Source organism: Ooceraea biroi, chromosome 8 (assembly GCF_003672135.1).
Source record: "Ooceraea biroi isolate clonal line C1 chromosome 8, Obir_v5.4, whole genome shotgun sequence".
Lineage (NCBI taxonomy): Eukaryota > Metazoa > Arthropoda > Insecta > Hymenoptera > Formicidae > Ooceraea > Ooceraea biroi.
The window spans coordinates 1,486,201-1,502,118 of record NC_039513.1 but is presented as its reverse complement, the minus strand read 5'-3'; the positions used below and the strand labels follow the sequence as shown (position 1 = coordinate 1,502,118).

The 15,918-nt window shown below is 35.3% G+C and overlaps 1 protein-coding gene across 1 annotated transcript in view; it reads left to right on the top strand.

The window, feature by feature from the left end:
• Nucleotides 1-15,918, top strand: part of LOC105279391 (cilia- and flagella-associated protein 44-like) — a 209,003-nt gene that overhangs the window by 102,223 nt on the left and 90,862 nt on the right. Inside the window, exon 7 of the mRNA XM_026971862.1 lies at nucleotides 3,837-4,076. Coding sequence (XP_026827663.1) covers nucleotides 3,837-4,076 — 240 coding nt within the window. The remainder of the gene's footprint in view (nucleotides 1-3,836; nucleotides 4,077-15,918) is intronic.

The following is a 15,918-nucleotide window of genomic DNA, read 5'->3' as shown; positions in this document are numbered from 1 at the left end:
TACTACTACTACTACTACTACTACTACTACTATCTTTTAAGTTTTACTATAGCATTAATGCTTATGATATTAATGATATATACATTTCTTATAACATATTTCAAGATCAACATTATTGGTGTTTCTGAATAAGTAACATTTTATGTATACACATTTCAAAAACAGAATCGTTAATTAAAACAAAGATAATCAGAGAACTTCCCTGATTATAATAAAATATCTCAAGTACAATCTATATTAAAATGTTTTGATAAGTATTCCTTTATACAGTGTAGGCCATTTAAAGTGTTAGAAGCTATTATTGCTGAAAGTATGTATTGCAGTAAAAAATGTTTTAAATAAAAGTTTTTTTTGTTCCGAGGAAGGAAAGGACTCTTACAAGGGGAAGCCGGACCCTCCGGGTCACCGATTTTGCCCAACTTTTACAGATATGTAGTATTCATATAGAAGTAACATATACTATCCGGAGACGATGCGCCTCTCAAGCGTTTACGAGAAATCACGGTGTAAAGTTCAGCATGTTCCTTTAGTACCATTGCTTTTAAGTAGGTTGTCGAGCCTCAGCGTAGCGCAGCGAGTTAGGCGTCGGACTGAAATTCTGTAGGTTGCTGGTTCGCGTCCCGTCTTCTTTATTATTTTTTATTTGTTCTTCTTTCCTATATTATCATAACTAAAAAACCCTCACAAAAGTGAAAAAATACGCCAAGTACATAAAAAGTCCCAACTTGTATACAACAAAGTTTAACAAAATATTTATTATAAGAATCAAAACTAAATATAAAATCAATTGTTAACTAACCAAGTACCTAAAAGCAATTCAATTTGAGTATTTTATCTAAATATTTCTCATGCATACTCTCTTATCGCATGACGACATTGAAGTACTTGGTGTGCCCGGGTCGTATTGGACATGTCTTACAAAATTCTTATAAACTTGAGTAATAGTATCTTGATTTGTACTATATTTTGTATCTTGATTTTCAATAATAACTATCTAATCTTTTTAGTTGGAAATATTAAAATAAACACATTTACAGTTGTACAGACTATCAAAGTAATTATAAATATCTCTTTTCATTACTCGATACAAATAATTTACATGTAAAGTATAGATTATAGGTAGGACAGTTTTGTATATTTTAATGCGACCTGAGCACGCCAAGTACTTCAATGTGGTCATGCGATAAGAGAGTATGCATGAAAAATATTTACATAAAATACTCAAATTGAATTGCTTTTAGGTACTTGGTTAGTTAACAATTGATTTCATATTTAGAGAGATCTTTGATTTTTATAACAAACATTTTTTTAAACATTTTGTTGCGTCTAAGAGAGTATGCATGGAAAACATTTGGATAAAATACACAAACTGAATTTCTTCGAGGTACTTGGCTAGTTAACTATTGATTTCATATTTAGTTTTGATTTTTATAAATGGTTTCTTAAACTTCTTGTTGCGTACAAGGTGAGACTTTTTATGTACTTGGCGTACTATTTTTACCTTTGTGAGGTTTTTTTAGTAAGATCTCATTGCTTTTTGTACATTTTTTTATACATTTTGAGATATCTTAAATCTTCTCTCCCTCTCGCTCTTGCCCTCTCGCTCGTCGTCGTCGATGTGGTGAAACGTCGTCATCATCGTTGTCGTCGACGTGGTGCAACGTCGTTGCCGCCGTCATCCTCGACGTGATGCAACGTCGTCGCTGTCGCCGTTGTCGCCGTCCGGCGACGTGGTGCAACGTCGTCGCCGTCGCCGTTGTCGCCGTCCGGCGACGTGGTGCAACGTCTTCGCCGACGCGGCCGGCGACGTGGTGCAACGTCGTCGCTGTCGCCGTTGTCGCCGTCCGGTGACGTAGTGCAACGTCGTCGCCGACGCCGTCCGGCGACGTGGTGCAACGTCGTCACCGACGCCGTCCGGCGACGTGGTGCAACGTCGTCGCCGTCGTCGTCGTCGACGTGAACCTAACGTACGTATGTGAACGCGCCTTTAGGGACAAACTCGCTTTGCTTGTGTGCGTGCGAGCGTACGTACGTGAGTCTGAACAAGAATGTGGACTGGAGAAGAAAAATGAAACGTCACAAGTGTTGCATACGATTACGATATCTGAAGATGGACTGCACCAATTGTTTTCGAAGTGGTCGCAATCGAAAGCTTGCATCCACATTATGTTATAAAAGTATCGTTAGATGTTTCATTACGTCTTTAGTTCCTGAGATATTGTAATCAAAAGTTTATTTGACATGAATTTGACGTGAAATTTTGGATAAGCTACTTGGTAGCGCGCGACGTCTATGCAGTGGCTCTCATTGCTCAGAACCTTGTTCTTTATGTACTTGGCGTCGCGACGCTACCGCGTCGCTTGATTTTCTTCTGGAAGTATGTTCGCAAACGCTTCATTCAAGAGATATTGACTTCTGAAGTTCGGATACTTGGGTGGGGGATGGAGTGGAGATGGTTTCTCCACGAACCGACATTACACATAGATAGTGTGCGGCGCGAAACCATCGCCACTCTATCCCCACCCAATGCTACCGTATCCCATTTCTGGCATCACTGCTAACGATTATTTGGTATAATGGACGGAGCTTTGTTGTCTCCTTTTTTTATTTCGAAGATCAAAAATTATTTATAGGTTTTTGTTCGCACCATAAACAAATGTTAACACTGCTCGCCGTGAATACGCTGTCATATTGCAGCATTTCGATCAAAACTCATCAAGTATCCGAACTTCAGAAGTCAATATCTCTTGAATGAAGCGTTTGCGAGCATACTTCCAGAGGAAAATTTTGTTTTGTTTTGAGATTCTGAATCTATATTTTCAGTTTGGCTATTTAATCCGGGAGCACTCTATATAGTAATAAATATTATTAATAAATATTATTTTTATACGATTAAAATATACTTGTTATTACAATTTAAATTTTGTGAAATTCTGCATGGAATATTTTTCTAATAAAACACGATTTTGAATAGTTAAAAGCGTTTCTCACGAAAAATAATTCATATATTCGATATACATTTGGTTATAATATAAAGAAAATAAGTTACACACACACACACACACACACACACACACACACATATTTAATGGTTCATTTATTAGTTTATAAGTATACAAAAAAGATAATTAGAAGAAGTGTACAAAAATATAAGTATAATAAAATGACTGCAGTTGCAACCACATTCCAATGGCAATTTGAATGCATAGAGAATATTATAATCGCATGCATGAATTGTTTTTCGTGAGAAACGCTTTTAACTGTTCAAAATCGTGTTTTATTAAAAAAATATTCCATGCAGAATTTCACAAAATGTAAATTGTAATAACATGTTTTAATCGTATAAAAATAATATTTATTACTATATATGATAATATAGGAAAACAGAACAAATGAAAAAAAATAAAAAGGACGGGACGCGAACCAGCAACCTTCAGACTTTCAGTCCGACGCCTAACTCGCTGCGCTACACTGAGGCTCGACAACCTACTTAAAAGCAATGGTACTAAAGGAACATGCTGAACTTTACACCGTGATTTCTCGTAAACGCTTGAGAGGCGCATCGTCTCCGGATAGTATATGTTACTTCTATATGAATATTATATATCTGTAAAAGTTGGGCAAAATCGGTGACCCGGAGGGTCCGGCTTCCCCTTGTAAGAGTCCTTTCCTTCCTCGGAACAAAAAAAATTTTTATTTAAAACATTTTTTACTGCAATACATACTTTCAAAGATAACAGCATAATACTCTAAATAGCTCACCCTGTATATGTGTTTATCAAATAATTATTGAAATGTTAAAATACAATATAAAAATAGCTTTTTATTGTTTTTAGGACGGAAGTGGTGGAATTTGGTTGATAGACTTACGCAGTATGAACGCGGAATTACCACAAAAAATCTTTACATGCCATGAAGGTGCAATAGTCGATATGGATAATGCGACATGGGGTCCCTTTATAGCTACGCTTGGCAAAGCAGGACAATTGCATGTTTATAATTATCTAGAGAAAAAATTAATTCTGGAGCATAAATTTAATGATACTGGCAGTCAAATTGTTTGGTTTCCATGTCATGTGAGTTAATGAAGAATTATTATTATTACACAATATTTCGTGTTTTTTATCACACATCTTTTTATAAATGAAAGGTATTTACGGGGTTTTACGGGAATCAGGATTGGATTCTGGTCGTAATAATTACACCGTGGTTACTATTGTATAACTGTGTTTAATGTAATCAAAAGAAACGGAATACACTTTGAATGTAACTTTGAACGTGACTACGAAACGACTACGAAACGACTCTTGGGCACCGTCCTTTCGGGAACCCTTCTCGACGGAGAGTGCTAGACGTGGCAGTTCCTTATCGCTGCCTCGCGATTTCGCACATTCCCGAAATCCGTACCCGGACTTCCGCAGGGGGGCAGCATCGATCGATCAATTGATATCGCGCTCCTCTATCGCTCAATATCTGAATTAGCTTACAATTCGGCCATTCTGATATTTGACATCGTCTCTGAAGTCACTTCCTGCTGTAAAGTAATTTACAATAAATGCTTATTTATTGTCAGTTCAACATTTCATTGCGTTTGTCTGTCAAAGCTCCATCTAAATTTCCGCACGCTGTCTTAATTCTAATTTGTTTACTTATAATTATATATAATCTTAATTATAATTATTACTATGACTATTAACTATTAACTGTAATATCTTAACATCTACATAGCTTATATATTATATTTTATTACATAAGTATTTATATCTTAACCTAACGCAAATATCTCTTTTTTTTCTCTTTATGATACAAGCGGCTTAATCCACGGTTTTATTTTATTCGAGGATAAGATCAAGCGACGCGGTAGCGTCGCGACGCCAAGTACATAAAAAAATAAATAGTCGCATGAGAAATAGCCGCTTGATACGGCACTGGCGCGGCATCGTCGAGACGCTACCAAGTAGCCTTATCTCAAGTTTTCGCCTTGTTAGATTTTCCAATGAAATAGTCTCGGAAACAAAGATCGTAACAAAAAACCTAATGATACTTTTATTATATAATGTTGATACGCACTTTCGATTGCGAGTAACCCGAATAACATTGGTGCGGTCAATCTTGAGATCTCGAATCGAGGTCATGTAAAATCATGAAAATGTCACTTTTGATTTCCAGTCTTATTTCAGTCTCACACAAACACGACACATTCAAAGCGAGTTTGTCCGCCAAGGCGCGTTTTCATGTAACTAATTGTAAGGTGCAGTGACTCACTTGGTAATAGTAGGCGTATCGCCCTAATTTATTCGTTGGTAAAGATCAACGCGCGCGGTTCATCGAAATAATCAAATTTAATAACAATTTTAATTAAGTAATTAGTTTTCTCTTAAATTAATATAACCTAATTAAGATATCGCGAATCCGCTTGCGCTGTCTTTTTCAGAATTTCTAATTGTTTCGTTTGTAGTTGAACTTTCAAAAATTATTAACATTAGTTTAAATAAAAAATAGCTAACTTTGCCATTTGTTAAGATATCGCGAATCTGCTTGCGCTGTCTTTTTCAGAATCGTTTCTAGTTGTTTCGTTTGTAGTTGAACTTTCAAAAGTTATTAACATTTGTTTGAATAAAAAATAAGTAACTTTGCCATTTGTTAAGATATCGCGAATCCGCTTGCACTGTCTTTTTAGAATCGTTTCTAGTTGTTTGGTTTATAGTTGAACTTTCAAAAGTTATTAACATTTGTTTAAATAAAAAATAGCTAACTTTGCCATTTGTTAAGATATCGCGAATCCGTTTGCGCTGTCTTTTTCAGAATCGTTTCTAGTTGTTTCTTATAGAAACTTGTCATTTGATAAATTAAACGTTTAATATATGTAATCCTTTGAAAATGAGGTGATAATAATTGAATGGAAAAAAACATAGCTTTGCAAAGAGTTGCATTACTATAACAAGCATGTGTATGACCCAAATTTATTATATTCGAATTTTTTACTGTACATTGATGAATCTTTTGCAACAATTCTGGTATCTTTTTCACAGTGCATCTACTTACGGCTTCAAGTAATTTTTGATACCGATCAATGAGACATGGATCATCTGTTCTACATGAGGTACTACATAACCATGACTTTTTTTGTTCCTTCTTTAATAGGCATAATCATTGAAACGATTCTAAAGAAGACTTCGCAAGCGGATTCGAGATATCTCAAAATTTACAAAATTTACAAAAAGCAATGAGATCCCACTAAAAGAACCTCACAAAGGTAAAAATGTACGCCAAATACATAAAAAATCCCACCTTGTACGCAACAAAAAGTTTAAAAAACTATTTAGAAAAATCAAAACTAAATATGTGTTAAGTCCAGTAGACTCCATGGTTCCTCGCTTTCAAAACGAAATATTCTTTAAAAGATTTTATATAATATTCTATGTACGATTAAATCAGCGTACGTCGTTGCCACGCGCGAAAACGATTTCGCGTGAGCGGAGGTCTCGGGGTCACGATGAGAGATATCGCGGTTCCCGGAAAAGAAATAATTAACTGATTCCTGAGCGATTGCTCTCATCAGAGCCGTGAAATTTGGCACATGTCCGGCAAAACAAGTCTTTAAATCATGATTAAAACTGGGCTAATGAAGCAATCGTCTCGTTACCGCGACGTTCGAAAACTATTCATCTAGGGGTTAAAAAGGTTAATTATCGCAAATGACACGCGAAAACAATTATCAAAGAATACCGCTAAGAGATTTCTTTGACTTACGAAAACAAGTATTAGACCCATTCACTGATATCAAGTAAATTAACTATCGCAAATGACGTGCGAAAACAATTATCAAAGAATACTGCCGAGAGATACGAAAGCAAGTATTAGACCCATCCGCTAATACCAAGTAAATTATTATAAACGATAACCAATGGTTCGCGCAAACAATTTTTTGTGAATTCCCGGAAACAAATAGCACTCCCCATGGTCTTTAGAACGCATATAAAAAGGCGAGAATCTGCCCAGAGACTCACTCTTGGACTCACCCAGTACCGATTATCTTGTGCGGGTGTGTTAAAAAATCATTAAACAAGTCTCATATCTTGAACGGACGTGTGCCAGAAATCAACCCTCGCCTCCCTTCTGTCTGGAGAAATGGCGACCCACCACGCCGAACATTTTGCACACATTAGAGAAAGTAAGCTAATTTCATTATTACTAATTATTATTATTACTAACAATTTGTAAAATATTTTCACCCACGGTATTCGTTCTCCAATCCTTTCGTGGAGACCTCAGATTGACAGAATTTTACGTGACTTGTCCCTTTTTCTTAAAGTGCGTCCCACCAAACGCGGATGCGAGAGTTCGAGTTCCCCGCAGGGAAATAACTCACAAGAAACACACATAATAGAGGGAAACAGACTATCTTCGGGCGAACCATCGCGCAAGAGAATTTCGCGGTCCCCCGATTTTCCCTCGATTCATTCGACATCACAATCATCACCACTCTCTCACTCTCCTTCCTCATCATCAGAGATATCAGAAGAAATTCCCTCCATCGTTTTATCCTCATCAACATCAGTAAATCCGTCTTTGTCTCCACGCTCTTCCCCTTGCCCTTCTCCCGTTCTCTCATCACCTTGGTATTCACCCATTGGTTCCCCAGATCTGGAGGAATATCTGGATGAACCTATTCCTTCTCCAGCATCCCCTGAACCAATACCTACCGCTCGTTTTCCTTCTCTCGAAGGCCTGAGAAATTTCTACGAGCGTAGTCTCGAGGTCTTTCGGGAACATCTCCTCAACCTTTTTCCCACCTACGAGGCACCCCTTCCGCCCAGTGCATTTCTCCTCGGTCCTGATCCCATTGACGTTTCTAGGTTAAGGGCCGCACTTGTCCATGTCGACCCTAACACCGTTGTTCCTCTTATTACCCGCAACCGCCAATATCCCGTCCTAATCCCTGCGTTCCTTATTCAAGATTTTTTAAGAGATTACTAATGATTTCTGATATCTGCCAGAATTATAAATAGTTTTCATCAATGTAAAAATTATATCGATGTATTTATTCTGCGTATTTCATTTTTTTTCCTTATGTATTTTATTTGCGAACATAATTATTAATTCCTTTAAGGAAAAAAAGGATAATCATTTTTTTCTTATGTATTTTATTGCGTTACAAATATAATATGTTAATTCCTTAAGGAAAAAGGAAAATCTAATTTATTGAATAAACCTCAATCACTCCCCTTCCCACAACAGGTCGTACAGGTCCAATCCCAGGTAAAAGAGATTAAATTCTCTTACCTAAAAAGGGACCAACGAGCAGACTTGTTCCAAACCTAAGGGTAAAATCGACCTTGGTCGTTGACCCTACAGACGGAACTCGCAGTCAGCTCAATTCAAGTTTTGAGACCGAGTGTCTCAAATTTTGAGAGGCGTGTGTTACGCCCTTCCCTTGAGCTCATGAAGCTCTGGACGTAACATATGAAATCAATAGTTAAACAAAGTAATAACTAGCCAAGTACCTAGAAGTACTTAGAAGTACATAGATGTACCTAGAAGTACTTATTTTATCTAAATATTTTAAAGTTAACAGTGCTATTTTTCATCATGGTGAAAATGTTAACAATGGACATTACACGAGCATGTTGCGAGCTAAGGGTACAAAATGGATTTCCGTAAATGATCTAAAAGTTGAGACATGTCATTGGCCTCGAAATGCTAAGGGTGCATGCATATTTTTTTAGAAAAATAATCTATTAATAACTGTCAATCTGTTAATAATTAAAAATAAAAATAATAATCTCTAAATAATAAGTTATTTTTTGAATATTGAAATTCTATGCTAGGAAAATTTTAAAAATGTACAAAAAGGAGTGAGATTGTTACAAAAACCTTTTTTAAAAAAGAAATATTTACGCCAAGTAACATAAAACGTATTGAACTTTCTAAAAATAGTGTAATTATAAAAAAACAACCTTTCTAAAAAAGTGTATTATGAAAATTTATTTCTTCAAAAATATACATGAAATCAATTAGCCAAGTATATCATTATTTATTGAAAAGTGAATTGTTCAAAAATGGATAGGAAATCAATGCAATTTATCTAGTATCTGTTTAAAAATGGATGTTGTCAGTGCAATATCCAAAAATTATATACTAGATGCATTCACAATTAATCCAAAAAGTATATGAAACAAGTTGTATACTCAATCAATTTATTTCCGACCAGACTGGCTCAATAATAAGATCGTGAATTACACAACGTTTCGACCCTATATTTGGATCCTTCTCAAGTGTATAAATGTGTAGTCACTCATTGAATGTGTATCTAATGTAGTCACTCACCGTTATATCAACTTTTATTCCAATCACCCGGACAAACATAAAATAAGCGTTGTGAAGAGTTTGACTGACCGTGCCCTGTTGTTGTCCGACTCTCGTTTTCATGAGTCCAATATTAGAATTGTCAGAGAAATATTGCGAAATAATTGTTATCCGTCAGACTGTATTGATAATCACATTAAAAAAAGAATGCAAGAAATTAGGTTTCGGGATACATCGATCATGAATGTTGATAAGGAGGTAAAGAAGAATTTTGTTAAGATTCCTTATATTAATAACTCAATTGTTAGTATCACAAAGAAATTTAGACAGTTTGGTTACAATGTTATTCCAACGATTCAGAATAGATTAGATTGCATAATCAGAAGAGGCAAGGATAAAATTAAAAATGAGAAGAGAATCGACGTTGTATATAAATTTGATTGTGTGGACTGCGACTGTTGTTATATCGGCCAAACTAAACGATATTTAGAAACACGTTTAAAAGAACATATGAATGACATAAAGAAACATGTGGATATTCAGTCGGTCGTCAGTAAATATAGAGCGAATAATGATCATGAGTTTGACTGGTCAAACGTGAGAATTTTGCACAGAGAAGATCAGATTAAAAAAAGAGAGATTGCGGAGATGTTATTTATAAAGCAGTATTTAGAATCGATTAATTCTCAGAAAGATACTGACGACCTTCCTGATATCTACAATAATATTTTGACGAAAACATGATATCTAGGACGGTCAATATCGGCGGATCTCGCATTTGACATACAAGTGTTCAGAGAGTGTCACTACTGTTCTCCTTTCCTATTTTCTTATGATTTGTGATGGTCGCTTATTGGCAGTAAGTTTTTTCGTTTTTTAAAATTTGATAAATTTCTAATTGAGATTTGATTTCAGTGAGTGACTACACATTTATACACTTGAGAAGGACCCAAATATAGGGTCGAAACGTTGTGTAATTCACGATCTTATTATTGAGCCAATCTGGTCGGAAATAAATTGATTGATTATTGATATTTACTGGCGGAGTAAAGATTATTTTGAATCAAGTTGTATACATTCAAAAGTATATGCAATACAAGCTTAACGCATTCATTGTCTCTTCACGCAAATTCTAAGTCACATAAAACGGGCTTAAACTGACTCAAATGATCAACGGAATCATAGTGAAGCAAAAAACTTGGCGTGCCCGGGTTGTATTACGATGCAATAGCTCACCATACAAAATACAGTACAAATCAAGATACTGTTACTCAAGTTTATAAGAAGTTTATAAGACATGTCCAATGCGATCCGGGCACGCCAAGTTTTTTGCTTCACTATGATTCCGTTGATCATTTGAGTCAGTTTAAGCCCGTTTTATGTGACTTAGAATTTGCGTGAAGAGACAATGGATGCGTTAAGCTTGTATTGCATATACTGTTGAATGTATACAACTTGTTTCATATACTTTTTGGATTAATTGTGAATGCATCTAGTATATAATTTTTGGATATTGCACTGACAACATCCATTTTTAAACAAATACTAGATAAATTGCATTGATTTCCTATCCATTTTTGAACAATTCACTTTTCAATAAATAATGATATACTTGGCTGATTGCATTGATTTCATGTATATTTTTGAAGAAATAAATTTTCATAATACACTTTTTTAGAAAGGTTGTTTTTTTATAATTACACTGTTTTTAGAAAGTTCGATACGTTTTATGTTACTTGGCGTAAATATTTTTTCTTTTTTTAAAAAAGTTTTTATAGGGAAAAGTTTTTTATAGGGATAGTATTTAATGGCCTATTTCCTTGGTTAAATCCCGGAATGTCCGTTACGACGTAGCGATTACTTCCAAGTGATTTAGTAATTTGGTATGGCCCTTTGTATTTTGCTTTAATTTTTGAACTTTCGCCTGGAGAAACTCGCGTGTTGCGTATCAATACATAATCTCCCTGTCGATATAGGGTAGGTTTTTACATCGCGCATCTCGGTATGCTTTATTATACTGGCGAATCAGGTCTGTAGCCTGTAAAGCTGTGTCTTGAGTCTTGTCTCTCTCCGCGTTTAAATCCGTGTCTATTTTAGCTAATTCGTGTACGAACCGTGTAAACGGAGTATCCGCATGATTTTTTGATCATATCCGAATAACATTCTCGCGGGGCTAGCTTTAATCGCTGTGTGGTAAGTATTGTTAATTACACAGGCACACAAAATAAAAAAAGTAGTCGATCCCAGAAGCCAAACTATCCTATCCATATGTATTTTGGGTTGCTGAACACGAATCCGAGGTTAGTTTTCGTCCATCGGATCTTGTTTTTTTCGAACCTGAAAAAACCTGAAAAAAACTGAAAAAACATTTTAAAAAACATTTCCGTTCATTTCTTTCTATGATTGTTGTCAATCTCAATCAGAAATTAAAAACATAAGAATATAGCTTTCTTCCTCGTCACCGTACCCATATCTATCTTTTGCATAGCAAAAAATGCGATTTTAGCGACTTTTTGGCGGTTTTTTCAGGTTCGAAAAAAACAAGATCCGATGGACGAAAACTAACCTCGGATTCGTGTTCAGCAACCCAAAATACATATGGATAGGATAGTTTGGCCTCTGGGATCGACCACTTTTTTTATTTTGTGTGCCTGTGTTATGTACTGTATTGTACCGAGATTATATTTTCACTCCGCTGGTGAATTAATTAATTTGGTTAACGAACTTTTCATAAAACGATTGACCCGTTCAGCTAAATCATTGGCCCATGGGGCCGTTACGGCTACTTTTCGATGTTTTATCTCGTTTGTATCTAAAACTTCTGTGAATTCACGCGACGTAAATGCAGTACCACGATCCGATACTATTTCTCGGGGTCATCCAAACGTATTAAAAATAGAATTAAAATGTATTAAAGTCCAATATATTTTGACCAACACTGGCAATACAATGGCATCAAATTACCACAACGTTTCGACCGTCAATTGCGGTCCTTATCAAGTGTAATAACGTCAATAGTCACATTCTAAAAGTAATATCAAAAGTCACATTAGAAGTTAACATTTAACATTAGAAGATAACATTTTTGAAGGAAAACCAAAAAGAAAAAATTTGTTTCATAATAATGAATTTACTACCAGAAGGTGACCATAACAATACAATTAAAATCCAAAATTGTCGCAAGAAAGCACAGAGAGAACACTCCGTAGAGCAACCATCCTGGAGGACAGACAAACTTGTAATGTGTGTTTTTGAAGTCATAAGACTAGTCAAGGATATGAAATGCCAAGTATAATATTTATCAAAATATTATCGTAGATAACCGGTAAGTTCTCTGTATCTTTTTGCGAATTTATAGAGTTACTATAACTTTTTATATAAAACATTTCAGCAATTTCACGTTTTTTAAAATGATTCTCATAATGTAAAATTTTTGCACTCCAATCAAAATCATGGTTGTTGTTTAATCTGTGTCTACTAACTACCGAGTGATTATCCGTGTGCTTCACTATATTAGACATATGTTTATTGATTCTCGTTTTCAAGTATCGTTTCGTCTGTCCGATATAACACAAATTACAATCTTTACAATCAATTTTGTAAATCACACCAGTACTTTGTTCATTTGTAAGTTTATCCTTTCTTCGCTTTATAACGCAATCAAGTTTTTTTGGTACAGTAAATACAACATTACATCCGAACCTTCTAAAGTTTTTCTTTATGTTTTCGCTCAGATTTCTGATATATGGAATTTTAAAAAAGGTTTTTCTAACGTCAATAGCATGATTTTCGATTCCAGTATCACAATTATCAAGGGTAGAGTCACGATGTTTGATCTCATACTTTCGCTTCTTAATATGTTTGTCGATAACTTCAATAGGATAACAGTTATTGACCAAAATATCGCGTACAATTTCCAGGTTTGATGTATGAAATCGACCATCCGACAACAGCAACGCTCGGTCCACCAAACTTTTAACAACACTAATCTTATGTCCATCAGAATGATTGGAGAAAAACTTAATGTAACGTCCCGAAAACGTTGGTTTCCTAAACCAGTTAGTTATTAGTGTGAAGTAGTCTCTGATAACAATAGTGTCTAAAAAACTAATCGAATTATTATGTTCCATTTCACAAGTAAACTTGAGTCTAGGGTGGTAACTATTGAACACATCAAGAACATCCTGTATTCTATCTTTAGATAAAATGACAAATATATCGTCAACGTAACGGTAAAATGTTGATAGTTCAAAGTCAAGTTTATTAATGCAATGTATCTCCAGATCTTCCATCACCATGTCGGCCAGTATAGGAGATAATGGAGAACCCATCGGACTCCCGTAAATTTGTTCATAAAACTGACCGTTGAACTGAAAGCTAGTGGAACCGAGTATGGTAAATCTACCGATTAGCGAACCCACCTTCTATAGTCGACACAATGACACGCAACGGATAACCCGGTTTATGTATCTTCGGCAATCCATAACTACGAGATATGTTAAAAGTAGTAGTATATAGTCTTTTGTACGTAAAATCATCTATCAATTCGTTGTTAAACTAAGACTTAACGAGATCATTAAAACGTGTGGTTAATAATCTTATTGGATTCTTCGTGAGTTTCTTGTATGTGGTCGAATCATTGAGCAACAAATTCATCTTCTCAAAATAGGTGGACTTATTCATGACAACAGTGACCTGCCCCTTGTCAGCTTTCGTGACCATAATGTCAACGTTATCTCTCAAAAACTTTTTGCACGATTTAAAGGCGCTAAGTAGGTATCGATCAATGCATTTAATATGTTGTCTATACTTTAACATTCCGTTTATGGAATTACAAATTGCATTACGAGCTCTACTAGTAATTTCTTGTGAAACATTACGAAAACTATACTCGAAATTCTTAATCACATCAACAACAAAGTTCAACCGGTCACTCCTGTCATTATTATTAAAGGGTAACGAGAACTTATTTTCTAGACTCAAAATATTCAGAACATTGTCAGGGTTTACATAGTCATTCGCATTAATAAGCCACTTGCTATGGTCAATTTGCAAAAGTGAGTTAACAGGGTTTCGTCCACATATTGTGTTGAATTTCTTGATCAGTTTTCATTTGACTCTACAATTATGTCTCTCAATACGATTAATGTTCAATTCAAAAAAGGTAGATAAAACAACACAAGGCAAAACCCTAGTCAGTCTATTTTCTATATTACTAATTAATTTCCGTAAAAATTTTAAATTGGCATTAATATCTTTGATTTCTAAGTTAAGAATTCTGCGTTGATATACATTATTGTAAGAAATATATTTATGTTTAATCGATCTACTATGGAAAGCTACATTAAAGCGCATTCTATTAATATGAGACGGAAAAATATCATAACGTCTACAACGGAGCAAAAACCTTAGTTGTTGGATAGATGTACACAAGAGTAGGTTAAGTTTGATCCATGACTTCAGTAATAAGGTGACGTTGTGTCCAAATCTTCTACTAGTGTTCCTGAAAAATCCTTCCTTGTTGTTAAACACCATGTTGAGGTCAGAGGTGTGAATATACTTCATTCCTATTCCTTCAAAACTGTTATAACTTCTAATGTGACTTTTGATATTACTTTTAGAATGTGACTATTGACGTTATTACACTTGATAAGGACCGCAATTGACGGTCGAAACGTTGTGGTAATTTGATGCCATTGTATTGCCAATGTTGGTCAAAATATATTGGACTTTAATACATTACTATTTACTGGCGGTTTGACAAGTTATTTAAAAATAGAATTAAAATGTTCAAGCATTTCTTTCGTACCGGTTGATTTCGTCGGGAAGAGCCAGGTAAATCTGGTAAATGCGTCTATAATCACGAGAATATGTCGAAAACGATCTTCAGTCTCGGTCAATGAGCCGAAATGATCTATGTGTAATATTTCCATAGGCTCTTTCGGTAACGGATATAAACTGGTTTCGCCTTCTGGACGATTAGCAGAGTCGTTTGCCATGATGCATGTAATGCAATTTTCTATATAATCGAGCATTTTTTTCCGCATTGCAGGAAACCAGTAATTTTGTTCTAACACTTTAATCGTTTTATCTGCGCCGCAGTGAGCCATGTCATCATGATGCGCTCTTATTAAATTAACGATCATTGCATCTGGTACAACAAATTTAAAATGATCATCTGTCTTTTTATAAACCAAGCCATCTATTAGTGTAAATTTATCGTTATTTCCTAACTCTACTTGTTTACTAATTTTCGAGATATTTGGATCTGATAATTGCCGATATTCTAACTCTCTTTCAAGCGGGAGTTGATTGACGTACCCGACGCTTCGGCTAAGTGTGTCAACGTGTGCCATGCGTTTGACGGGCCTATGCGAAACCTTGAATATATAATTCTACAATGCTAAAGTCCAACGCGCAATTCGTAGATTCAGATTCGCTTTAGTTATCGCGTAAACCAGTGCGTTACAATCGGTAATTTATTGAATTTTATTCCATATAAATATAAGTGAAAGCGCTCGACGGCCCGCACAATGGCCAACATCTCTAGCTCGTAGCTATGATATCGAGCTTCCGCTTGATTCGTCAATCGACTGTAATACGCTATCG